This window comes from Adiantum capillus-veneris, chromosome 9 (genome assembly GCF_014529385.1).
Source record: "Adiantum capillus-veneris isolate H3 chromosome 9, ASM1452938v2, whole genome shotgun sequence".
NCBI lineage: Eukaryota > Viridiplantae > Streptophyta > Polypodiopsida > Polypodiales > Pteridaceae > Adiantum > Adiantum capillus-veneris.
Window position 1 is genome coordinate 25012316 of NC_140939.1, and position 25975 is coordinate 25038290.

General features: G+C 42.6%; 1 protein-coding gene across 1 annotated transcript; it reads right to left on the bottom strand.

Annotated features, from left to right (window-relative positions):
• Positions 1 to 17884: 17884 nt before the first annotated feature.
• On the bottom strand, positions 17885 to 18898 carry LOC147450244 (chlorophyll a-b binding protein type 1 member F3, chloroplastic-like). The gene is made up of 2 exons (XM_086519527.1): positions 18699 to 18898; positions 17885 to 18625 (listed from the first exon to the last, which is right to left on the bottom strand). Exons 1-2 carry the CDS (start codon positions 18836 to 18838, stop codon positions 17974 to 17976), a joined length of 792 nt encoding a protein of 263 aa, XP_086375653.1. The 5' UTR covers positions 18839 to 18898; the 3' UTR covers positions 17885 to 17973.
• Positions 18899 to 25975: the final 7077 nt, after the last annotated feature.

A 25975-nucleotide genomic window follows, 5' to 3' on the forward strand; every position in this document is an offset into this window, starting at 1 on the left:
TGATTTCGTTAGGTTGTATTGAAGTACTACAACATGTATTGGATTGGTGGAGTAAATATCTTGTAGAATAGAGAGAGTGAGGGTAGAAAGGAAATTCCTCCAAGAAGAATTACTAGATTGGAGGAATTGAGAGTTGAGTGAGAGAGAGTTGCGGTCTCCCTACTATTGGTAAGATCAAAACTAGCGAATGTAGTTGGAATATGTGTGTGTGTGTGTGTGTGTGTGTGTGTGTGTGTGTGTGTGTGTGTGTGTGTGTTGGAGTATTAAACTATATACTTGTTGACAACTTGAATCATAAGATTCAAAAAGACGATTGACAAGGGCAAATAAAAATGAGCACATATAATTTTTCCATTAAATATATGTACATTATGAAATAGGATTTGAATTACATTTAAGAATAAAAACATTTAAGTAGCAGCTTTAGAAGTTTCTTGCTTAGTCTTGTCAAACAACAATTGAATCCATAGATAAAAAAAGTCAAAAGAGTCCTTACGTGCAGCCATTATGCAAACAAAAAAATCAGCAGCATTTTTGTTTAGGCATGGAATGTAGGTATAAGACTGACACGATAGTTGTCATCCATGTCCTTCTTATCCAAGCATTCAAATCTGTTCTATGACAAAGGCGATTCTTGTCTAGAGCCCATGTATGGCGGCAATGAGTAGATACCCTAGTTTTGTGAAAAAGTAAACAGAATTTAACAGGGTGTAGATCATAGTTGGGTAATTCTAGGAAGATAATCTATCATTCATGGCTAAGACATTAACCTTCAAACAAAGAAAAGTCTATGTTAAGAGGGGTTAGTGCATGAAAATTCTGATTATAAGTGTTAACCATTTATATGGTTAGTAAACTGCTAGGTCTAGCCATTGTAAAACACATGTCTCTGAGCAAAGGACATAGTTCCACTCGGGTATTAACTCGCTTTATGGAGTTAGAATAGGGTAAACCTCAAAATAATCTCAATATTCATGTTTTAAGAGCATGTATTTTTATAGGCTGCATAAATTCTAAGTAATTACACTACTCAATGTATTTGAGTATTTGATTAAAAGAACTATATATAAATAGTACACAGTTTTTTTAAAAAATCCGAAAGCACAAGGCATTTAGGCAAAAATAAATAAATCCACATGGGAAGCCAAAGCTCATGCGTTAGCATCCTGAGTAATTGAGTTCTCAACAATGCTAAATTTTGGCCTTGATAGTACTCGTAGATCCGCAATAGGTTGCAAGTTATTACACTATTTAGGATTGCCTGATTGTGGTCAATGCGCTTATGCTAAACAACTACTTAATTATTGAATATAGGCAAGTGTGTATCGCAATTGCGCCACATCTAGGTAATCCCTATATTGCAGTGTCGCAAAGACTCAGTATTATCTTGCGTGAGTTTACTAATTGTGAGCATGGCATGGTTAAGCAGACCCGCTATATATAGCAAGCTAGCACCCATGTGTCTGATTGAGTGTGTACAAAATAGAGAGAGATGGGGGGGGGGGGGAGTGAGAGGGATTGTCAGGAAACATATTTGATTGTGCCGAATCTAGAGTGGCCTGTGATAGCGTCCAATAGAATTCGTTTTATTTGGAACGGGTTTGTAGGTAAAGAAAAAATAGTTTATCTTCGTTTAGCACCGCCAAGGGAGATAGGCCATATATTGTTACTTCACACCAAAAGCTCCCTATACTGTCGGGGGATATTTCTAGGCGAGCAATTTTTTATGAGCGCTTTTTAGGAATCAGACGAGCAGATTCTAGAAAAGATTTTCTACCCCGCCCCCCCCCCCCCCCCCCCCCCCCCCCCCCCCCCCCCCCCCCCCCCCCCCCCCCCCCCCTCTCTCTCTCTCTCTCTCTTTCTTCGTTCTATTGTTTCGCCTTCATGCTCCTTGTCATTAAATCTTTTAGTGTCTTGCAACCTATCTCTCTCTTTCATTTAGTTTTTTGTCTTGCTCTCTCTTTCATTTAGTTTTTTGTCTTGTCCTCTCCCCAGCTCTCTCTCTCTCTCTCTCTCTCTCTCTCTCTCTAAACTCTCCTTCTTCTTTCTCAAGCACCTTAACATACAATCTTTTAGCGTTTAGGGCCAAAGACTCTATCTCATTCATTTCTTCCAATATCCTCTCCTTCTTCTCCGGCTCTCTCTCTCTCTCTCTCTCTCTCTCTCTCTCTCTCTCTCTCTCTCTCTCTCTCTCTGGAGAAGAAAGAGAGAGAAATCTGGAGAAATCTGGAGGTTCTCGCTTCAGCCATTACACCACACACGTTGCCCCAAACTACAAATCTCTCTTCTTCTCGGAACGAGGTAACCGAACCCATTCCTACATCCTTGAGCCCATCCCGTTGAGTGCGATCCGCACCATTGCCTCCATTCGTCTTAGCTCCCATTCTCTACGCTGCGAGACAGGACGTTGGGGCACTGGCGAGGAGTGTCATCGACTTTGCACCTTATGCCCTCGTCAAGTGCGAGAGAGTGAGTACCACACACTACTTGAGTGCTCAGCTTTTGACCACATTAGGTCCTCTTTTCCCCATATATTCAGCCATGAGCTCTCCCTACATACCTTCCTCTCCCAACCACGATGTGGACTCTCTATTGCGACGCTCATTTCAGCCATTTTTGAGCATCGAGAGTCACTTATGAACTCCACTCACACCACATGACATGTTCATTTGGTCCCATAGGTCATATTTGACCTCCCAGGACGATAATAGAACTATCTATCTATCTATCTATCTCTCTCTCTCTTTGTCCACCGTCATTCCACGTTCACGCAGAGAGATTCCACGTTCACGCACAGAGAGATTCCACGTTCACGCACCGTCATTCCACGTTCACACAGAGAGATTCCACGTTCACGCACAGAGAGAGAGAGAGAGAGAGAGAGAGAGAGAGAGAGAGAGAGAGAGAGAGAGAGAGAGAGAGAGAGAGAGAGAGAGAGAGAGAGAGAGAGAGAGAGAGAATCAAAGAGGATAGAGATAGGTAGTGATATAATAGGGAGGTTTATACATAGACAAAGATGTGACACCTTTCAAATTGTTTCAAAAACAACAGAGACAAGGGTACTTGAAAGATGAACATTCATTAATCATAGAAAACATTACATTTTATTGCACTTGCATTACATAGACAAATCTTTAGAATCATCAAAAGCGTTTATCCTTTAGAAGCCCCGAGATTTGTAGCAGTGCTCCCCTCAAGTGGAAAAAGAAGATTCACCACGCTCCCTAGCTGCACCTTCATTTGCTCCTCATCCTCCTCTGTGATGAGTCCAACCTTCTTCCAGCAAGAGAAAGCGAATTGTCCCTTCTTGCTCAAGCTTATCAAGGTGTGCATATTGAGGTCTATGGGGCAATGATAAAGGAGATACACATTGATCATTTCCTTGAGAGCCTCCTTAAACCATTCGGCTCCATACAATGCCGCTCCATTGGGAATGGCTTCCATGGCATCCCATGCAAACTTGATTCTATTCTCAAGATCGTCGGTCATCATGCAAAGAAAGAGAAGTGCACTACTGTAGCTAGTGGATGGTTTCACAAAAATATTACAAGCCCAATCAATTTATAGCAATTGTGGGAATATTAAAGTATTTCTATTAGCACTATTCACGATGTGACACATAAACAACCACCTTCCAATTTTAACAATTATTGAAAACATTGCAAAACAATGCATCGAAATGTGGTCATCATAAGATCAAATTAGAACTTGGTAGTATTGTCCACTTTGTGATCTGACATACAAGAAATTGGAAACGGCCAACGCTATGCATCCATGCTTGGATAGGTCTTACCTCGGCTCAGTGCCCCTAAATGTATCAGCATCTGCCAGAACTAGTTGATGGATAAACACGTTCTCATTTTGGCTTAACCCTTATTGGTTTTCGCCTAGCCTTTGCTACCACAATTGGTATGGTGTGAACCATACCGCAAACTCGATGGATGCTTGTAGAGAAAATGGTTGGAGATGCAAATGCTAATATCCACAAAGTTACCGACTAGCCTATGTTACCCCTACGTAGGAAGATTGGCGAGAGCAACGCTGAATCAGAGATGAAGATGGATATGCACTTTGGAATTCCCATGAACCATGGCAAGTCCTCTATATGATGTCTCATGAGACCACTACAAATAACTCCTCAAAGATAGAGGCTCCTCTTGGGGCTTCAATTAGAATTCCTTATGATGGAAGCTCTAGATGACTCCTCGTCTCTGTAACGGATGTGGCTGCAAATGTAGGCTCACGATGCTTGCGAAATCCTATGGTGGCTGCCTTGGATTGAAACCCTTTGGATCCATATTGATGGCTATGAATTACTAAAATGATACAAATGTGTGGACTCGATGTGCTGCCAAAGATGTGTACAAATCAATGATGATGCAATGTCTCTTCTAGAACGATGGAATTTTCCAAGCAGATGGGAGAGATGGTTGTGCAAACAATGCCAAGAATCCAAGTCTAATAGGCTGATCTGGATGAAGCCTTTCTTTATCATAATAGGCTACTAACAAATCCTGATACTCACAATCAACATCTTCATGCTTTTCCACTGCATGTCTTCAATGATGTGATGTGTCATGTCAAAGAAGTTGTGACTGCAAATATCCATGCTAGGATTTCTTGATGTCGAGGTGGTCAAGCACTGACACCAAGTCAACTACCCTCTCACGCGTGCACCACAACTATAACCCTCAGTATACAATGCTTGCATTTCTTGCACTCAAGGAGCATGGTCCTACGCCCAATGGCACGTCCTATACTTCCATGAGTGAGAGAAGCATCCTTGGGCAAAATGCTACAACACACAACAAAGACTAGAGATTTTAAAAAAAAGATTAGCGGCAGATTAGTGAAAAACCTTCAAAGATATGACACCAACGTCAGGTGCAACAGAATCAAAATGGTGAAAAAATATAGACTTTACACTTCCACAAATCCTTATTGCTTTCCTTGCTTGAATGGGTGCTACTTAGTACAAATGATGGTTCCTTTTAGAGAGAGAGAGAGAGAGAGAGAGAGAGAGAGAGAGAGAGAGAGAAAGAGAGAGAGAGAGAGAGAGAGAGATTTGCTTATCGTCCACGGAGGTCAGATATGACCCATCAGACAAAAAAAAAAACATTACATCTGTTCTTTCGGGGTGGAAGCGTTAGATACATATCAGTTAGGGAGGATTGAGGGTGCATAAGGGGTAAAGGAAAAAGGAAAGGATAAGAAAAAAAAAAAAACCTAGAGGGGGTCAGGTAGAAGGGGAGCTGGCTTGGGAGTTCGAAACTCCTGAATGATGGATTTACCGCCACGATAGACTGCCCATTTACCTTGTTTACGAGCTTCATGCATCTTTTTGAGCTGGCTTGCTTTATGCTTGAGTTGGTTTGCAGTCAATTCCTCGGCAATCCAAAGCTTTGTCCCCTTGAGGTGATAAGATTGGTGTAGCAATATCGTCCGTTCTTCTTTGTTCTTGAAAGTGAGGATGCATTGGCCAGGAGGCACACACCTATGTGTGTCGTTGATCCAAGAGAGAGTGTCGGGCTCGATGTTGATGGGTTGAAGAATGTCATTGAGCTTGACGATGGATTCTTCGAGGAAATGCTCCTCGGTGCACCATGGTGAGGAGAGTCTTTCAATCCTAATTTTGAGGGCAAGGGATTCTTGTAAGGCTGCTTGTATTTCACTCTCAATTTTCTTATGCGCTGCCTCATTGGCTTCTTTCTGCGTTGTCTTGACAGTCTTGGTGAGAGAAGCTTCAACTTCGAGTTTCTTTGCGAGAAAAGTTTCACTCTCCGTTGCCTTTGTATCCTTGAGCTTACATAAGCGTCTTTTCAGTTAAGCATTCTCGAAAACAAGTTCTTGGATCTGAGCCTCTAGGGCCGTGATCCGTGCGTCTTGGCGAGCAGCAAGATCCTTCCTGGGCGCAGCTGCCATAGCAAGAAAAATCTTGCTTGTGCCGGAAATCCGTGTGTTGAAGGAAGTCATGACTGAAGAATCTTCGATCTGCTGTGCAAAAACCTTTGAGTCTGTGGCTAAGCTCTACTGTGAAAACCTGCTGTGAGAACCTACTCTTGTGGATTTTCAAAGTGACCTTAGTGCTAACTCATGTCGAGCATTGCTCACTGAAGTCGAGAGGGATAAATCTACTCACTGTACAAAAGGGGCGTGTCGTTTGCTGACCACAGGCATGGCCCTGTTGACCGCGCGCAATGTCGAAACACCAAAACTTCATCTGCTGTCTAAGGTCAAAACGGCACTGTCTCTAAAGTCGGCACTGAAATAGCACTACCCTGGAGATGCGACAGAGCTGGGCATTAACTGAGGGGAAGTGTGTGTGTTGCAGGTTGTCAAACTGAGGCAAGGAGGCAGGGCTAAGGTCTTAACACCCTCCCAAGGGCTGCCCTCGCCCAGGGGGGGACATGGTTTGCACAGGGCGAAGCGAAGCGGGCTAAAGCTAGGAGAGAGAGAGAGAGAGAGAGAGAGAGAGAGAGAGAGAGAGAGAGAGAGAGAGAGAGAGAGAGAGAGAGAGAGAGAGAGAGAGAGAGAGAAGGAGAATGACACCAATGGGGTCCCAATCAACCCTCTCAAGGGCCCCCCACACAATTGTTGGTGTGGTATTTGCTTTTGATTGCGTAAGTGGAATGTACACACATGCAATACCTCAATGTAGATTGTACTGACTCAAATGGGGAATATTTCCCTGACAAGTCTTCAAAATGAAGCACCTTTGGGGCTGTTTTGATGCACCTTTGGATCCATCTCTGGAACTAATTTTCACTCCCGATATGAGAGGAACGAAGGTCTAAAGGTTGGATGCAAAAATGTAGATTTTTTGCATAAAGCAGGGCTGAAAATGTAGATGATGAAGGAGCCGATGACGGATAGAAATGGGAGCACTTGATGCTGCAAGGGAATGGCTAAGAAGAGGCTCAATGGGCTGCTAAAGTATCGAGATGCAGCAGGGCGGATAGCTTCAGTAGTTAAGCAATTGCAACAATGGAAAGGGATGAAAACTAAAAATGATGGGCTAATTTGATGATCCGGTGCTTGCTCTTGACGAAAAATGATGGGGCCGATCTGCAAAAATGCTAGGCTTGATGGTTAGCACTGGCTCATTTGATGTAAAATGCTAGTTTGATGCTCCTTATATAGGGTAGTAATACTCTTAGGACTTAGGTAGGTCTAACTTGGAAGACAAAGTTTAAAAAATAAATCGTTTGAAATGATTAATTAATAAACTTGTCTAGGTAAAGTTTTTGAAACAACATCTGTCAAAACACTTGCAAGAGGGTTCCATAGTGGGAAACTTAATTTAATGGGCTTTTTTGATCATGTAGGTCCTACGAATAAGCTCACAAAATTGTTGATACTAATTCTCCTAGGATTATGGACGCTCCTATCTAGATACAGGTACAAAATTGGCTTTGGAAGTAGATGAAGCATGTCCATGTGGCACACAGAGCCATGTGCACATGACACCTTCTTCTCCTTCCTCTACCGCAACTCGACTACCAATTTAATGACGGGAGTATTGCATAAGATTCTCCATCCATCCATTACTTTTATGAGTTACTTATATAGCCCTTGCTATTAAATCCCCTTGCCTAGGACCATGCTCAAGACCCATGTCCTCATAGAAGCAGTCTCCAAGGACCATACACGCAAATGGCATCATCGTTCATACCTGTCTTGGAAGAGAGCTTTAATTTGAAGAAGTTTAAGGAAGGAGGATGAAGCATAAAATTTCTCTCCTATTATGAAACTTTTGGAAGCACAGATGAAGTTCTTAGCTTCATTACCATTTTGATTATGCGCTTGGAGATGAAGAATTCACGAAATCTTCAAAGCTTACATATGTTTCTAAGTACCTCCAAAACTAAGCATGCCAATGGTGGCAGCATGCCAATGGTGGGCTAGTCTTCGATCCCAAGAACATGCTTCAAAAGCTAAGAAAGCATGTCAAATTTCTATTTTGAAGCGATTCTTCTCAGTTGAGGCCGAGGATGATGTCCTCATATCATGAAGAAGCCATTCAGAAGTTTGTAAACTAGCCTTGAGACTTGTATCTCAAAGTCACCGTCTATAAACAAATGAGTAGCAAAGGCCATAGTTCTGTGCTTGGCTATTAATGCTCAAAAACCAAGAACAATTTCCAAACTTATCCATCACATTTTGCTAGCTTTGAAGAATCAACTTCTTTCTTAAAGAGATGGAATAACGTAGTAAAAATAGTAAGTACTTCAAATGTGCGTAGAAAGGTCACTCATAATGCACTTGCCTCATAATCATGCGATGAGATAACTCCTCAAGCATCCTTGGTTTATGCTCCTTAAAAATATGGTTACCCTCAAGGAGCACCCAACACAACGATATAAGTTCATGAATGCATCAAAGAAATCTAAAGCCGGTTACAACAGCTGTCAGCCTGCCCCTCAAATTCTTGCGATGGGCACGTGTGCTTTACACACACGCTGCCCAGGACAAATGTATAAAGCAAATATCAAGCTTAGTTGGCAATGTGTAGTGGTGTCCTATTGGTCGAGACCTTGTGCCCGGATGACGTTTTTCGTGGTTCAACCCCCGCCCAAATTTGGACAAGGAGTTTTGGCTGTCCTTAAAGTTGGGTGCTTCTTTTTGTGCGCTACCAAACGCACATCGACACATGGCATCCATGTAAGGCTGCCCAAGGTTGGGCAGCCGGTGTGTAAGCATGCCGGTTACACACAGCGTCAGCCTACCCATCAAATTCTCGCGATGGGCGGGTGTGCTTTACACACACGCTGCCCATGACAAATGTATAAAGTAAATATCAAGCTTAGCTGGAAACGTTTAACCGTGTTCTATTGGTTGAGACCTTGCCCCAAGATGGCGGTTTTCATGGTTCAAGCCCCGCCCAAACTTGGAAAGGGTATCTTGGTTGTCCTTAAAGTTGGGCACTCCTTATTGTTCGCAACCAAATGCACATGGCATCCACGTGAGGTTACCCAACCTATGTCAGCACCCTATAATTCAAAGCCTAGAGTGAGGTTGGTGGCATTGGCCTAAACTATTATTCACTATGGGGTCGGTGAGATTTGTGAGAATGTCCATTATGGTGGTAGTTGTCAATTGAAGAGATGTAATTCTAGAGGGAAAGGGGAGGACAATGATCAATTCAATGCATTTGTATGAATGGATGACACATTCAAAATTTAACATCCAATCTAGTATGTCGGGTACGATCATTTTAAGGTGCTTAATTAAGAGAAATCTTAAAAGATCCTTTTTTTGCGTCAAACGAGAAAGCGAAGTCCAGACAGATGGCCGATGGGGAAAAATTGGAGGCACGTGAGACGGACCAGCGTGCGTGTGTCAGGCCAAGGGCGGGAGAGAATGCAGGGTATCTATTGGCAGAGCCACTGCACAAGATCATCGACTCGTAACAAAACTTAACGTAAAGGCATGCGTGCCTCACATATATTTTTTATTTTGAAAATCTCTCGCTCTCTGTCATGTCGCACCAATATTGCTTGCATCCGTCGTCCGGCCTGGCGCATGAGGAGCGACTGAGTGGAATGGCGTAGCCCCTGTAGCTGTATCGTTGTCAATTATCCCACAATGTGATGGTTTTGCATAATCACAAGTGTTCGGACCAAGAGTGCGTGCAGCAGAGCCGATATGGCCTTGGGGCAAGAGGCGATGAGCAAGAGCTGCAGGGCTTGGGGCGAGAACGGAAGGGGCACATTGCAGGCAGAGCAGCAGCATATCGCTGAGGAGCAGCAGGAGTCGATTTCAAGTTGTGAACGGATGCGTATGCGAGTACCTTCACGAAAGAGATAGTGGCCCATCAGCAGCAAGACTAGCGGATCTGCCAAGAACATTGGGGTCAATCCATGGAAAAATGGTGCAATGGTGCAGTCGGCACGGGCCATGGTTGACGCAGCATGGACGACGAAACTTTTCCTTTTGCAAAGCGAAGGCGGAGGGAATCTTGTTGATTAATTAATTAATGAAATCCAAAACGACCCAATATATGTACCCATTTACAATTTACAAGATAACCATCATATACGATTTGGTTAGATGCACACTCATATGCCATTTTGGTCATGCCACAAAATGTCTCACCAAATGTTAGCATAGTGTAGCCAATGGCCGTGTCATATAATTTTACCCACATGGTTTGCCTGAACCACTACGTCCACATTCGAGCACACACTTTATAAACAATCATACGAGTGCTCATCATAATCTTGAACGTATAAGTTGAAAACCAATGGCTTGGGAAAGGGGTACACATGTTTTAGACTGAGTGTGAAGGGTATCAAGCGTTGCTTGATGTATGATGAATGATTGGAAGGTTCACACCAAGAATCCTAAAGACACCAACCTAATTCATCTATTCATGGCGAGAGAACTTGGAAAGTCAAGAGCACTAGGAAGGGACATGGCATAGTAATATGGGCACCTACCACGTGTGTGTGTGTGTGTGTGTGTGTGTGTGTGTGTGTGTGTGTGTGTGTGTGTGTGTGTGTGTGTGTGAGAGAGAGAGAGAGAGAGAGAGAGAGAGAGAGAGAGAGAAATGCATCTTCCAAAGCCCTTGCTTAAGCCTTGCTGAGATCGAGAGAGAGAGAGAGAGAGAGAGAGAGAGAGAGAGAGAGAGAGAGAGAGAGAGAGAGAGAGAGCTCGCCCTTTCATGGATTAGAGATTGAGAGAGAAAGCTCGCCCTTGGCTTGGTTTGGAGGTTGAGAGAGAAAGCTCGCCCTTGGCTTTGGTTCAATTGAAGGTCAAGGGAGAGAGCTCTTGGATTCGAGATGAAGGGAGAGAGCTCTTGCTTCCTGCTTACCCTCTTGCCCCTTCTCCTCGTAACACACATGCAAAAGAGTCCCCACTCATGCAAGATTTTTGCTATTAATAGCTCTTTGCCCCCCCTTGCAGTAGCGCCGACGTCACTGACGTGGCATAGGAACCGGGCTTATGACATGGCAGCCACGGGGTCGAGCAACGCAAAAAAAGCCGGGAGTAATGCCGAAAAAGATCGCCCCAGCCTGCTCGTCGATTTTCGTTTCATGGCGGTCGCGTTCTGAGCCTCACCGAGCCCACTGCGAGCTCATTTTCGCTTCCCTGCGCCTCCCCTCGTTGTCTGTCCACGCCATTGCCTTTATTTTCTTTCCTTGACTTCACACACCCCCTCTAGAGTGGGCGGGCACTTTAAATTTGCCATTGGGCGGCCATAGGATGCGGCCCTAGTTTGTTTTGCCCAATGGGCGATCATTCCTTAAATGGGCGGCCTTTTTATTTAAAGTCATGGGCGGCCCTTAAAAGGGTACCCCATTTAGTATACATGCTAGCCAAGGCAATGCCAAACACGACATCTCCGGGCAATTCTCAAAGGGCACCTTATTTAACATGCATATCGACTAAATCAAGACAAGCTTCTGTAAAGGCACCACATTTGGCCAAAGGCATTTCCTAACATACACACCGACTAGAGCATCCCCAAGCACAACATCTTTCTTCAGCGGCTCCCGTCGAGCAACCTCATCATGAAATCTGCTGCCCGTATCAAGAGACGACCTTAAAAAGATTCCACTTAAGCATTTATTGTGCACTCTGAAAAGCATCACATCCAGCTTACATCTCAACCAAGGCACTGCTGTCTTGAGCACTTATTCTACTGCATTTGAAACCCTGGTTGCCACTCAAGAACTCCCAGATGGCACTCCGACCGCGCCGACTAGACTGGCACGGAACCGGCCCCCGGAGAATCTTTAAAGGCCCATAACCTGGTAATCATAACTCCGATCTTTGATCTGAAAAGACCGACGTGCTTCGCAAATTGAGCACTTCAGGCCCGTGCATTCATTCCATTTCTGTCACCTAAACTGAAGTTGCCCAATCCGGTACGGATCTGCAATCGACTCAAACTTCGAACAGCCATAACTTCTTCACCGTAGCCCCAATCGAGGAGTCGTAAAGATAGGCCGGTAAAGAACTTCAAGCACTGCAGTTCTAGGTCATAATATCCCATCCGTGCCCACTTCAGGCATAGCACTTTTTAGCATCATTAAGGCATATTTTGGCCCTTTCAGCCGCATTTGCATACATTTAGCATTAAACTTAGCTAGTTACCAGGCCCTAATCACTGTTGATTAATCTGGTAAGCTTCAAACAACTTGATGTGCATTTTTCAAGCATCTTTCTTAGCATGGGAGCGGACCTGCACGACACCGTTTTCCGTGGTTGAAACCCCACCCAACCTTGGACAGGGGGTCTTGGCTGCCCTTAAAGTTGGGCACTCCTTATTGTTCGCAACCAAATGCACATGGCGTCCACGTCAGGTTACCCAACCTATGTAAGCACCCTATAATTTAAAGCGTAAAGTGAGGTTGGTGGCATTGGCCCACACTTTTATTCACTATGGGGTTGGTGAGATTTGTGATAATGTCCATTTTGGTGGTAGTTGTTAATTTAAGACATGTAATTCTAGAGGGAAAGGGGAGGACAATGATCAATTCAATGCATTTGTATGAATGCATGACACATTCACAATTTAAGGTCCAATCGAGATAACCGTCCTATGCGATTTGGTTAGATGCACACTCATATGACATTTTGGTCATGCCACAAAATGTCTCACCAAATGTTAGCACAGAGTAGCCAATGGCCATGTCATATAATTTTACCCACATGGTTTGCTTGAACCACTACGTTCACATTCGAGCACACACTTTATAAACAATCATACGAGTGCTCATCATAATCTTGAAGGTATAAGTTGAAAACCAATGGTTTGGGAAAGGGGTACACATGTTTTAGACTAAGTGTGAAGGGTACCAAGCGTTGCTTGATGTATGATGAATGATTGGAAAGTTCACACGAAGATACCTAAAGACACCAACCTAATTTATCTATTCATGGCAAGAGAACTTGGAAAGTCAAGAGCACTAGGAAGCGACATGGTATAGTAATATGGGCACCTACCACATGTGTGTGTGTGTGTGTGTGTGTGTGTGTGTGAGAGAGAGAGAGAGAGAGAGAGAGAGAGAGAGAGAGAGAGAGAATTGCATCTTCCAATGTCAAAATAATCTGAGAGTTGAGTGACAGAGAGTTGCGGTCTCCCTACTATTGGTAAAGATCAAAACTAGCGAATGGAGTTGGAATAGGTGTGTGTGTGTGTTGGAGTATTAAACTATATACTTGTTCACAACTTGAATCTTAATATTCAAAAAGACAATTGACAAAGGCAAATAAAAATGAGCACATATAATTTTTCCATTAAATACATGTACATTATGAAATAGGATTTGATGTTTAAATTACATTTAAGAATAAAAAAATTTAAGTAGCAGCTGTAGAAGTTTCTTGCTTAGTCTTGTCAAACAACAATTGAATCCATAGATATAAGAAGTCAAAAACCTTACCTGCAGCCATTATGCAAACAAAAAAATCATCAGCATTTTTGCTTAGGCATGGAATGCATTTATAAGACTGACACAATAGTTGTCATCCAAGTCCTTCTTATCCAAGTGTTCAAATCTGTTCTATGATTCTTGTCTAGAGCCCATGTATGGCAGCAACAAGTAGATACTCTAGTTTTGTGAAAAAGTAACAAAATTTAACAGGGTGTAGATCATAGCTAGGTAATTCTAGGAAGATAATCTATCATTCATGGCTAAGATATTTAACCTTCAAACAAAGAAAAGTCTATGTTAAGAGAAGTTAGTACCTGAAAATTCTGATTGTAAGTCTTAACTATTTATATGGTTAGTAAACTGCTAGGTCTAGCAATTGTAAAACACATGTCTCTGTGCAGAAGACATAGTTTCACTCGGGTATTAATTATCGATGTGCATTTTTAAGCTTCAAGAATATAAGTGCACGCTTTATGGAGTTAGAATAGGGTAAATCTCAAAATAATCTCAATATTCATGTTTTAAGAACATGTATTTCTATTGGCTACACAAATTCTAAGTAATTACACTACTCAATGTATTTGATTGAAAGAACTATATATAAATACACAGTTTCTAAAAAAAATCGAAAGCACAAGGCTTTTAGGAAAACAAAATTAAATTCAGATGGGAAGCCAAAGCGGAGACGTTAGCATCCTGAGTAATTGAGTAATTGAGTTCTCCGCAATGCTAAATTATGGCCTTGATAGTACTCTATTCATGGCGAGAGAACTTGGAAAGTCAAGAGCACTAGGAAGCGACATGGCATAGTAACATGGGCACCTACCACATGTGTGTGTGTGTGTGTGTGTGTGTGTGTGTGTGTGAAGAGTGTGTGTGTGTGTGTGTGTGTGTGTGTGTGTGTGTGTGTGTGTGAGAGAGAGAGAGAGAGAGAGAGAGAGAGAGAATTGCACCTTCCAATGTCAAAATAATCTGTGCTTCCAATGCCAATTTATCGAAATCTTATATGTTACAAGAAGTGGGGGCAAGGGGCAAGGGGGACAATTCATCTAGGAGCCAGGGGTGAAGTTGGTGGCCCATAACCTGGTAATCATAACTCCGATCTTTGATCTGAAAAGACCGACGTGCTTCGCAAATTGAGCACTTCAGGCCCGTGCATTCATTCCATTTCTGTCACCTAAACTGAAGCTGCCCAATCCTGTACGGATCTGCAATCGAATCAAACTTCGAGCTATCATAACTTCTTCACCGTAGCTCCAATCGAGGAGTTGTAAAGATAGGCCGGTAAAGCACTTCAAGCACTCCAGTTCTAGGTCATAATATCCCATCCGTGCCCACTTCAGGCATAGCACTTTTTAGCATCATTAAGGCATATTTTGGCCCTTTCAGCCGCATTTGCATACATTTAGCATTAAACTTGGCTAGTTACCAGGCCCTAATCACTGTTGATTAATCAGGTAAGCTTCAAACAACTTGATGTGCATTTTTCAAGCATCTTTCTTAGCATGGGAGCGGACCTGCATGACACCGTTTTCCGTGGTTGAAACCCCACCCAACCTTGGACAGGGGGTCTTGGCTGCCCTTAAAGTTGGGCACTCCTTATTGTTCGCAACCAAATGCACATGGCGTCCACGTCAAGTTACCCAACCTATGTAAGCACCCTATAATTTAAAGCCTAGAGTGAGGTTGGTGGCATTGGCCCAAACTTTTATTCACTATGGGGTTGGTGAGATTTGTGATAATGTCCATTTTGGTGGTAGTTGTTAATTTAAGACATGTAATTCTAGAGGGAAAGGGGAGGACAATGATCAATTCAATGCATTTGTATGAATGCATGACACATTCACAATTAAAGGTCCAATCGAGATAACCGTCCTATGCGATTTGGTTAGATGCACACTCATATGACATTTTGGTCATGCCACAAAATGTCTCACCAAATGTTAGCACAGAGTAGCCAATGGCCATGTCATATAATTTTACCCACATGGTTTGCCTGAACCACTACGTCCACATTCGAGCACACACTTTGTAAACAATCATACGAGTGCTCGTCATAATCTTGAAGGTATAAGTTGAAAACCAATGGTTTGGGAAAGGGGTACACATGTTTTAGACCAAGTGTGAAGGGTATCAAGCGTTGCTTGATTTATGATGAATGATTGGAAAGTTCACATGAAGAATCCTAAAGACACCAACCTAATTTATCTATTCATGGTGAGAGAACTTGGAAAGTCAAGAGCACTAGGAAGCGACATGGCATAGTAATATGGGCACCTACCACATGTGTGTGTGTGTGTGTGTGTGAGTGTGAGAGAGAGAGAGAGAGAGAGAGAGAGAGAGAGAGATTTGCATCTTCCAATGTCAAAATAATCTGAGAGGTTAGTGACAGAGAGTTTCGGTCTCCCTACTATTGGTAAAGATCAAAACTAGCGAATGGAGTTGGAATAGGTGTGTTTGTGTGTGTGTGTGTTGGAGTATTAAACTATATACTTGTTCACAACTTGAATCTTAATAATTCAAAAAGACAATTGACAAAGGCAAATAAAAATGAGCACATATAATTTTCCCATTAAACATGTACATTGTGAAATAGGATTTGATGTTTATGGGGGGGGGGGGGGAGACTTGTCTCTCCAAATAAACTCACTTACAATATACTAGCATGCCTTGCATAAAGAGCTCATCTCCACTTATGCAATGCTATGACACATACAATCACCTTATGTGGTGGGCCACATGCATATGTGATGAAAATACAGATTTTGGGGCAAGAATTCTAGGTAAACTCCAAATAAACTCACTTACAATATACTAGCATGCCTTGCATAAAGAGCTCATCTCCACTTATGCAATGCTATGACACATACAATCACCTTATGTGGTGGGCCACATGCATATGTGATGAAAATACAGATTTTGGGGCAAGAATTCTAGGTAAACTAATGAAGTAAGTGAGAAGAAAAAACCAATGGCAACTTTAGAATAAACACTTCCTCGACTTCCATGCAATTGAAGGGAAGAAAAAAAATGATGGCACACCATCATGAATTGCAACAGTTGATTTGCAAAGAGAATCAAGCATCATTAATCATAAGCATTAGAGAAGAATGATTCCATTAGGTTGTATTGAAGTACTACAACATGTGCTGGATTGGTGGAGTAAATATCTTGTAGAATAGAGAGAGTGAGGGTAGAAAGGCAATTCCTCCAAGAAGACTGACTAGATTGGAGGAACTGAGAGTTGAGTGAGAGAGAGTTGCGGTCTCCCTACTATTGGTAAAGATCAAAACTAGCGAATGGAGTTGGAATAGGTGTGTTTGTGTGTGTGTGTTGGAGTATTAAACTATATACTTGCTCACAACTTGAATCATAATAATTCAAAAAGACAATTGACAAAGGCAAATAAAAATGAGCACATATACTTTTTCCATTAAACATGTACATTATGGAATAGGATTTGATGTTTAAATTACATTTAAGAATAAAAACATTTAAGTAGCAGCTTTAGAAGTTTCGTGCTTAGTCTTCTCAAACAACAATTGAATCCATAGATAAAAACAACAATTGAATCCATAGATTAAAAAAAGTCAAAAACCTTACCTGCAGCCATTATGCAAACAAAAAAACCATCAGCATTTTTGTTTAGGCATGGAATGCAGGTATAAGACTGCCACGATAGTTGTCATCCGAGTCCTTCTTATGCAAGCATTCAAATCTGTTCTATGACAAAGGTGATTCTTGTCTAGAGCCCATGTATGGCGGCAACGAGTAGATACTCTAGTTTTGTGTAAAAGTAAACAAAATTTAACAGGGTGTAGATCATTGCTAGGTAATTCTAGGAAGATAACCTATCATTCATGGCTAAGACATTTGACCTTCAAACAAATAAAGTCTATGGTAAGAGGAGTTAGTACATGAAAATTCTGATTATAAGTGTTAACCATTTATATGGTTAGTAAACTGCTAGGTCTAGCCATTGTAAAAGGCATGTCTCTGAGCTTAGGACATATTTCCACTCAGGTATTAATTATCGACGTGGTTTTTTAAGCTTCAAGAATATAAGCGCTCGCTTTGTGGAGCTAGAATATGGTAAACCTCAAAATCATCTCAATATTCATGTTTTAAGAGCATGTATTTCTATAGGCTACACAAATTGTAAGTAATTACACTACTCAATGTATTTGATTAAAAGAACTATAAATAAAAACACAGTTTCTGAAAAAATTCGAAAGCACAAGGCATTTAGGCAAAAAAAATTAAATCCAGATGGGAAGGCAAAGCTGAGGCGTTAGCATCATGAGTAATTGAGTTCTCTGCAATGCTAAATTTTGGCCTTCATAGTACTCTATTCATGGCGAGAGAACTTGGAAAGTCAAGAGCACTAGGAAGCGACATGGCATAGTAACATGGGCACCTACCACATGTGTGTGTGTGTGTGTGTGTGTGTGAGAGAGAGAGAGAGAGAGAGAGAGAGAGAGAGAGAGAATTGCATCTTCCAATGTCAAAATAATATGTGCTTCCAATGCCAATTTATCGAAATCTTATATGTTACAAGAAGTGGGGGCAAGGGGCAAGGGGGACAATTCATCTAGGAGCCAGGGGTGAAGTTGGTGGCGTAGGCCCAGGCGTTGTTGACGGTGGGGTCGGCGAGGTGGTCAGAGAGGTTCTCGATGGGGCCCTTTCCGGTGACGATGGCCTGCACGAAGAAGCCGAACATGGAGAACATGGCGAGGCGGCCGTTCTTGAGCTCCTTCACCTTGAGCTCGGCGAAGGCCTCGGGGTCGTCGGCCAGGCCCAAGGGGTCGAACTGGCCGCCAGGGTAGATGGGGTCCGACACGTCACCCAGAGGGCCGCCGGCCACTCGGTAGCCCTCCACGGCGCCCATGAGGATGACCTGGAAGGCCCAGATGGCGAGGATGCTCTGCGCGTGCACCAGGCCGGGGTTGCCCAGGTAGTCCAGCCCGCCGTCGCTGAAGATCTGCGAGCCGGCCTTGAACCAGACGGCCTCGCCGAACGGGACGCCGTTCTTGGAGAGCAGCTCCGGGGTGACGCAGCCCAGGGCGCCCAGCATGGCCCAGCGCGCGTGGATGACCTCCAGCTCCCGGTTTTTGGCGAAGGTCTCAGGGTCGGCGGAGAGGCCGGCCGTGTCCCAGCCGTAGTCCCCGGGGAATTCACCTGTGAGGTAGGAAGGGGGCGATCCGGAGAGGGGGCCCAGGTAGAGGGGTCGGTCGGGCCCATACCTGCAAGGAAGCGTACAGCTGAGCAGCGCAGTACTCTTGAGTAGAAATTGTAAAAGACTTGAGTATAACTCACCAGATGCTGCTGCTGGAGCCCTTGCTGGTCTTCATCTGCACGCGTGCCTCAGAGGCGCCTACCTTGCGGGACAGCTCGCTGCCCTGCTGCTTCAGGACGGCCTGGCCGCAGAAGGAGGAGGAGAGGGTGGTGGAGGCCATTGCTGCAACTCAGTCTACGTTCGGGGTGAGAGGAGAGAGAGTGAGCAACACTGTTGGATGAGTTCGGGCAGTCGGGAGGCCGTTTAAAATGGGGGTTTGGAGGGATTGGAGCGAGGGCCAGGCATGATCGGGCGAGCCAATGAGGGGACGCCTCTCCCTTCGCGTGCCCTCGCGTGGATGCGCGCTCCTCCCACACCACGAGATACATTCCTCTTGGTCCTACCATACTACATCGAGATTCTGCTGTAATTTCGATATGAAGGGGTCCCCAAAGCTACACTAATGCCTCATGCCCCTCGTCCCCCCTTGAATAGCTCTCTGCACCCTCTTCAGTCCCTCAACCCCCCCCTTTTAGACGTCCTCATCCTCCTTCCTCACCTAGCAGCATTCCTCGTCATTCCAATCGCACCACGTTGCATCGTAGTCTCCCTTATGGCACTGCCCTAAGGTAGCAATAGTAGCTGGTGAGGTAGCTTGACTTCACAAAAGAGCTCTAGTCTTTTTGAGAGATTTTGTAGCTCTAAGAAAGGAAAGAAATTGTTTGCATATCCATCTTGAAGCAACCAACAAAATCATCGGGAATGGCAATGCCTAAGCTCAGCGACTTCAAGAGGCTTGGTGACATTCACGAGCCACTAAGAATTCTTTTAAGTGTTCCGACAAAATGTCTTCATAATGATCTCACTACATGACGTTTTTAACTACTCAAGAAGCACCCAGTCCTTGGGGAAGTACACGCTAGAAGATCTTTCCGAATCTCAAATCTTCCTATGGGAGATCTTTCAAGGATCTCGATGTGTTCTTCAAGGAGCAAAAAAGGCTACAAAACATGTCTTTTAACATATCATGAGAGCCACACAGCAGTAACATGGAACAAGTTACATAGCCCCAGGTAAAGGGATAAGGAGGAACGGCTCTAGAAGCCTTGCTCATCAAGACGAAAATCCCTAAAGAGGAGGGTCGACACTAAATCTAGGGAAAAAGGGACGTGGAGCCTAAAAACAAGATGTTACAGGTAATTCTTTCTTTCCTCTCTATCCTCTCCCTTGTTTTTTTAGATATTGACTTTTGTGCAAGACTAAAATCATATGGTATTTTAATCTTTTTACATTGTAGTTCATTTTGCCTGTGAGTATGTGTCCATGTGTTGGGACAAGAAAGTGAGGGAAACTATTTTCAAACTTGGGGATCCAAAGAAGTTGAACGAGATACCATCCCTGCTGCTCAATTGCTTGTCATGGAAACAGTGCGTGCCATTGATGATGCATTTCCTCGATACGGTTCTTCTTAGTCAAGTCCACCTTTTGGTCATGTGGTTGAGGAGATCGCTATATGTGGAATAGTGCATGCATGGTGATGTTCTTTCTAGAGAGGGGTTTAAAGACTCTCAAAGATTTTGTGCGACTACGGGCCCAGTGAGAGGCATGCATGACCGAACGATGGATCGTGCAAGAGGAATTTTTTTACATTTTAGAGTATTTGGCACAAGTTGATCCCTCAATGCTTCACATGTGATCAGAGGAGGAGGATGGAAGGATGACTTTACACTTACCAAGTGGAAAGGGAAAATTATTTAACATGGAATGGATCTACGCCGGGTCGTCAACAACTTTTGTATTCTCAATGCAAAGGTTATGACCAAGTGGGTGGACTTGTGGCCCGGGGTGTCCACTATGTAAAAACTGCATGTACCACGTGCAAAAAAGAGGTATTTAAATAATCCCTTACCTATATATTTTCAAGTATTATATGTACCCCTTATGTATGCATTTTTGTAGAAAAAAACTAGCCCTTATGTACAAAAAATTCCACTTTCTCAATTTAAAAACCCTTTATGTAAGTATATTTTTCTATAAATATTTCTAATTATAATTTCCTTATTTTGTTTGCATGTGCTATCTTACTTATTTCCTAGTGAATGCCTCGGGACTTGTGGGCAATGGCAAAGGCAACACGTGAGGGAAGCATGGAAGCAAGCTCATGGAGGTAGGAGGACACCCCTAGTTCCTTGACACCCTGCATGTTTCCCAGATCTCATTAGTGCTGAGTGGGTTCATGAGAGAATGACCAAAGCAAAGGCACATAGAGAGGACATCACTGACAAAGAAGGATAGTATGCACGAGGTTGCGTGCCAAAGGTATAGTACTTATACATTTAAACCATTGCATATTGCATAGTTTTTCCTTGATTTTATCTTTGTAATTGATTGTATAAATTTTTTAATAGTGCCTTTCCTTTAACTCTATGTGGTCAAAGGGTCGACACTTTCATACACACCACATTGATGAGCATCAAATCACCATGGATTGTGGCATCATGGGCAACTTTGACACAAATGGTGATGAAGCTAGGTACTGTGGGACTATTGAAAGGATACTAAAGACCAATTTTAGAACCTTACATACCTTCATCTTCAAGTGAAATTGGTTGCAAATGTGTCTAGATGACATGATAATATGCTCTACATGGTGGAATCTAGAGTGTATCACACGGGGAGGTATGTCAACTTAGTTTTGCCAAGCAATTGTGAGCAGGTGAGTGTAAACCTTCTTTACCCTTATTTGCTTGTAGCATAATACCAATGTCACTCACTACGAAATTCTCTTCTATGGGTCATCTATATTCCATCAATCTGTCAACCAAACTTTTTTTTCGTAGCACCTCGGGTAGGAACCATTTTTTCCACTAGTGAAGTGGAGACCATCTTTGACCCGCTCCCACCTATTACATTGGATGAGGGGGAGTCGAGGGAGGGAGAGATTAACGATTCAAGTCCCAATTCTGCCAATCCTAGCGATGATGATTGCCATACTCAAGATGATGAGATGGAAGATGACGAGTTCTAAGAAGATGAAGCCAACACATCCACAAACGAAAATTCAATTATGTCTTTATTGATTTAGGAGCCATGGGTTTGGATTTAGATCAAGCTATGTGTAAAGATATTTTAGAAGATGATTTACAAACATTTTATTCATTGCTCTCTCTCTCTCTAATTTGGTCAAGCATGATGATTTGTCATTGTAGCTGCATTTTGACATTGCCCCTAGTAATCTCTGCTTAGTCAATCATCAGACACCAAGTCAGCAAATTTGAGAGTCAGTTTCAACTAACCCAGCTCTTGATGAGCATGATGATTTGTCATCGAAGCTGCAATTTGACATTGCCCCTAGTAATCTCTGCATAGTCAATCATCAGACACCAAGTCAACAAATTTAAGAGTCAGTTTCAACTAACCCAACCCTTGATCAGCTGCCACAATGGTTCATGATAGCAAAGTGTGGAAACATGAGGGCTACAATAATGGAGGCAGAGGGCTTCTTGTAACTGCTAACTTGAGAAATGTTGGTTTTCATGCCTCCTCTCAATTGCAAGTGAATGAGGAGGGTTCTAGCAAAAGAGGGAGCCATGTGCACGTTGTTGGAGTGGATCCACATGGTGAAGTTGTGTCTACTAAGATCAAGACTCCCTTGCATGTCATGTCTTCTTTTTTTGTGGAAAGGTAGACCTTAGATCCATAGCCATTCTAGCCAATTCCTGAAGGTGGGTGCATCCAAGATCCACCACTTGGCAATTCTAAGCATATTTTTCAAGGTAGATGCAATGGTTGGTTTCTCCTACATACACCAAACTTCCCATTTTAAACAAAGTGTGTGCAATATGGAGACCTTAGATCCACCACTTGACCATTCTAACCAAATCTTGAAGGTGGCTGCAATTTAGATCCACCACTTGGCCATTCTAACCTAATCTTGCAAGGTGGATGCAATGGTCGGTTTTTCCTATGTCCACCATCTATCAATTTTAAATAGTGTTTGTAGGAAAGATAGATCGTAGATCCACCACTTGGCCATTCTAACCATGTATTACAGTTAGGTTCATTCAACATTTGGTCATCATAAGACTTGTAATTTTACACACATTTTGTGGGATGAGTAGATCCTAGATCCACCACTTGGCCATTTAAACTAAGATCTAGAAAGTATGTGCATCAAAGATCCACCACTCAGCCATTCTAACCAAGGCTTGAAATGTGGATCCAATTGTCTCTGCCTCCTAGATCCACCACCTTAATAGGTAGACCTTAAATTTCCCAGTGGACCATTCTAACCAAGTCCCGGAGAGTGAGTGCATCCAAGATCCAACACTTGGCCATTCTATCCAAGTTTTGGAAGGTGGGTGCAATGGTTGGTGTCTCCTAAATCCTTTAATTTACAAATTTTAACAAGTGTGCGAGAAAGGTAGACCTTATATCCACCACCTAATCATTTTAGCCACTTTGAAGGTCACATCCAAAATCCACCAATTGGCCATTGTAACTAGGTCTTTGCAAGGTGGTTGTAATGGTTAGTTTCTCCTACATCCACCAACTCCCTATTCTAAACAAAGTATGTGCAATATGCAGACCTTAGCTCCACCACCTGGCCATTCTAACCAAGGCTTGAAGATGGCTGCAATTTAGATCCACCACTTGGCCGTTCTAACCAAATCTTGCAAGGTGGATGCAATGGTTGGTTTCTCCTACGTCCACTATCTATCAATTTTAAATATCATTAATAGGAAAGATAGACCATAGATCCACCACTTGGCCATTCTAACCAAGCTTTGGTAGGTGGGTATAGACCGTAGATCCACCACTTGGCCATTCTAACCATGTTTTAAATTTAGGTGCATTGAACACTTGGCCATCATAACACTTGTAATTTTACACAATGTTTATGGGATGAGTAGATCCTATGTATTCTATAAAAAATCATTTGATGCAAACTTATCTTATTTTTGGTGTGAATCCACTCCAAGGAAAAACCTCAAAAAATACCTTTCACCATCAGTCATTGACTTTAACTAAATTTATATTTTCTATAGGTATTTTTTCTTACCTCTTGTAAATAAATATACATCAATGTGCGCGTATGTCGCACGTGTCAATGCAAGGAACTTGCCGATACACTGTGTGCGAGCCACAAATGGCTCCAAGCACACAACAAGCCTAAACTAGTAAGCTCAGAGATGGCGTTGGTGTGTCACTCACCGCTCTACGCTTCCTGTCGTGGAGGATTCCACGCTGCGAAGAAGAGGGAGACACCGCGACGCCGTGCTCAACCGCCTCGCCGTCGTCGTGCCGCCGCAGTGCTCGATTGCACTCTCTCTCTCTCTCTCTCTCTCTCTCTCTCTCTCACACACACACACACACACACACACACACACACACACACACACACACACACACACACACACACACACACACACACAAGGAGATGAAGAAGAAGAAGATGGAGATGGAGCAAGATCACTCTTCAATTGCACAAATGAGAGAATGAGTGAATTTTAGGTTTAGTTGACTTTTATATGAGCTCACCCCATTCACACTTGGGCGCCCATGCTTAGCCAACTAATCCCTTGAATGTTCCAGTAGAGTGCGCCTTTCATCGGCTATCACTCTTACCCTTTTCCTATTGGACCGACAAGCCCAATACCTGACTCTACCAAATAAATAATACAATGCCCGTCATAGGTGATAGGAATGTGCGTGAGTGTTAACATGACCCCCTTCCTGATGTAGATTCCGTCCTCGGAAGCTATTGAGTTGAAGCTGGTTTGTCGAGGTGGAAGAGCTTTTGAGATGAATGTCCTTAGCCTCCTTCAGTCACTGCAAAATCAAAAGACATTGGCACAGTAATTGCATTCTCATAAGCAATTAAAAAGCATATGCAGTTGTAGGCAGACAATTTGATTGGTAACAAAATTTAAACCATTTTTCATCAATAAACATTAAATTGCAATATAATCAAACGCATAAACAGTTGGGAAGGTAAAAAACTAAACAAGTTCGGGGTGCTAATTCAACGATTGGAAGTCACTAAAGACCGACTATTAATACCATGGGTAAGTTGTTTAATCGTGAGAGCCAACTATTTCATGTTCGAGGGCTGACTAGAGGCTATACCTAGAAGACCTTGTAATTAAGCTACGATATAAGGAATTTCTCATGAAATCATCGCTTGATTTATTTTCTTTTCTTTGACCCCCCAAAAGTCTTTTCACATTGTTGCAATTTTGATGTGTGTGCTTATTTTGTATACCTTGGGTTTTTTGCTTTTCAAGGAAAAGCGCCCACACTGGGAACCTCTAGGGCTCTAGTACCATAGGCGATACATGTGAGTGAAGTACCAAATCAAGCTGAGATTTCTCTTCCAGCTTAAGATTTTACATTGTGGCACTTTGATTTTTTTGTTTTTTCATTTTCAGCATTTTAATTTTGTAACTTTGGGGGATCATATAACACTGTTACACCTCCCCAGGCTCATCACACTAGTAAACTCCCTTTATAATACTTAAGCTAAAGGTCAATAGGGTCAAGCCCACTAGAAAGCCCTAGTACATTTCACACAATGCTGCCTAAATCGGATTAAGAACCTAAGTAACAACCATTGATTATTAGGAAAGCATTCCCCATGGTATTAAGAGAAGATCTGTAACACCTAACTTGGTCAAACTAGCTTAGTCGGACTATTTGATTTTTAAATCTAGACAAGTGATTATGACAAAAAATTACATTGAATTTAATGTTTGGTACTAAGCAAATGCGTTGAATATTATGCTACCAATCACAATCAAAGCAGACAAACATAGATGCAAAAAAAATAAGGGGCAATGCTAATGGACAAGAAACACCTGTTTGCATCGATAATTGCACTTGATTTGAAGAGTGAGTCAAGATAAAGATTCCATGAAGGTCCAAATCCTAACCACAGCAACACGTTCCTGTACACACAAGGAAACATAAAGAATACCTCTAGGAGGCACATCAGTGGGAAAAAACAACTTTGCTAATCACTCAACTCTAAAACAAAAACACTCCTATCGTATTAATCCTACCTACCCTCCATCACTCGAGTGATGAGGATCAAAGGTGTTTGATAACATAGGTTTCTGTTTCAGTGTACCGAATGTGAATGTGTAGGTCTAGTCAATGTTTTGACTTTTATTGTGCATACTCGGGTTAATTTGTGATATGGGCTCTTCAAATATTAATGTGGAAAAAATGATGTGCAAACTACATGTCCTACAATCAATGTCCTCTTGCTCTTTATTATTTTTGTTTTTTGTGAGTATAAGCCTTTATATATACATTC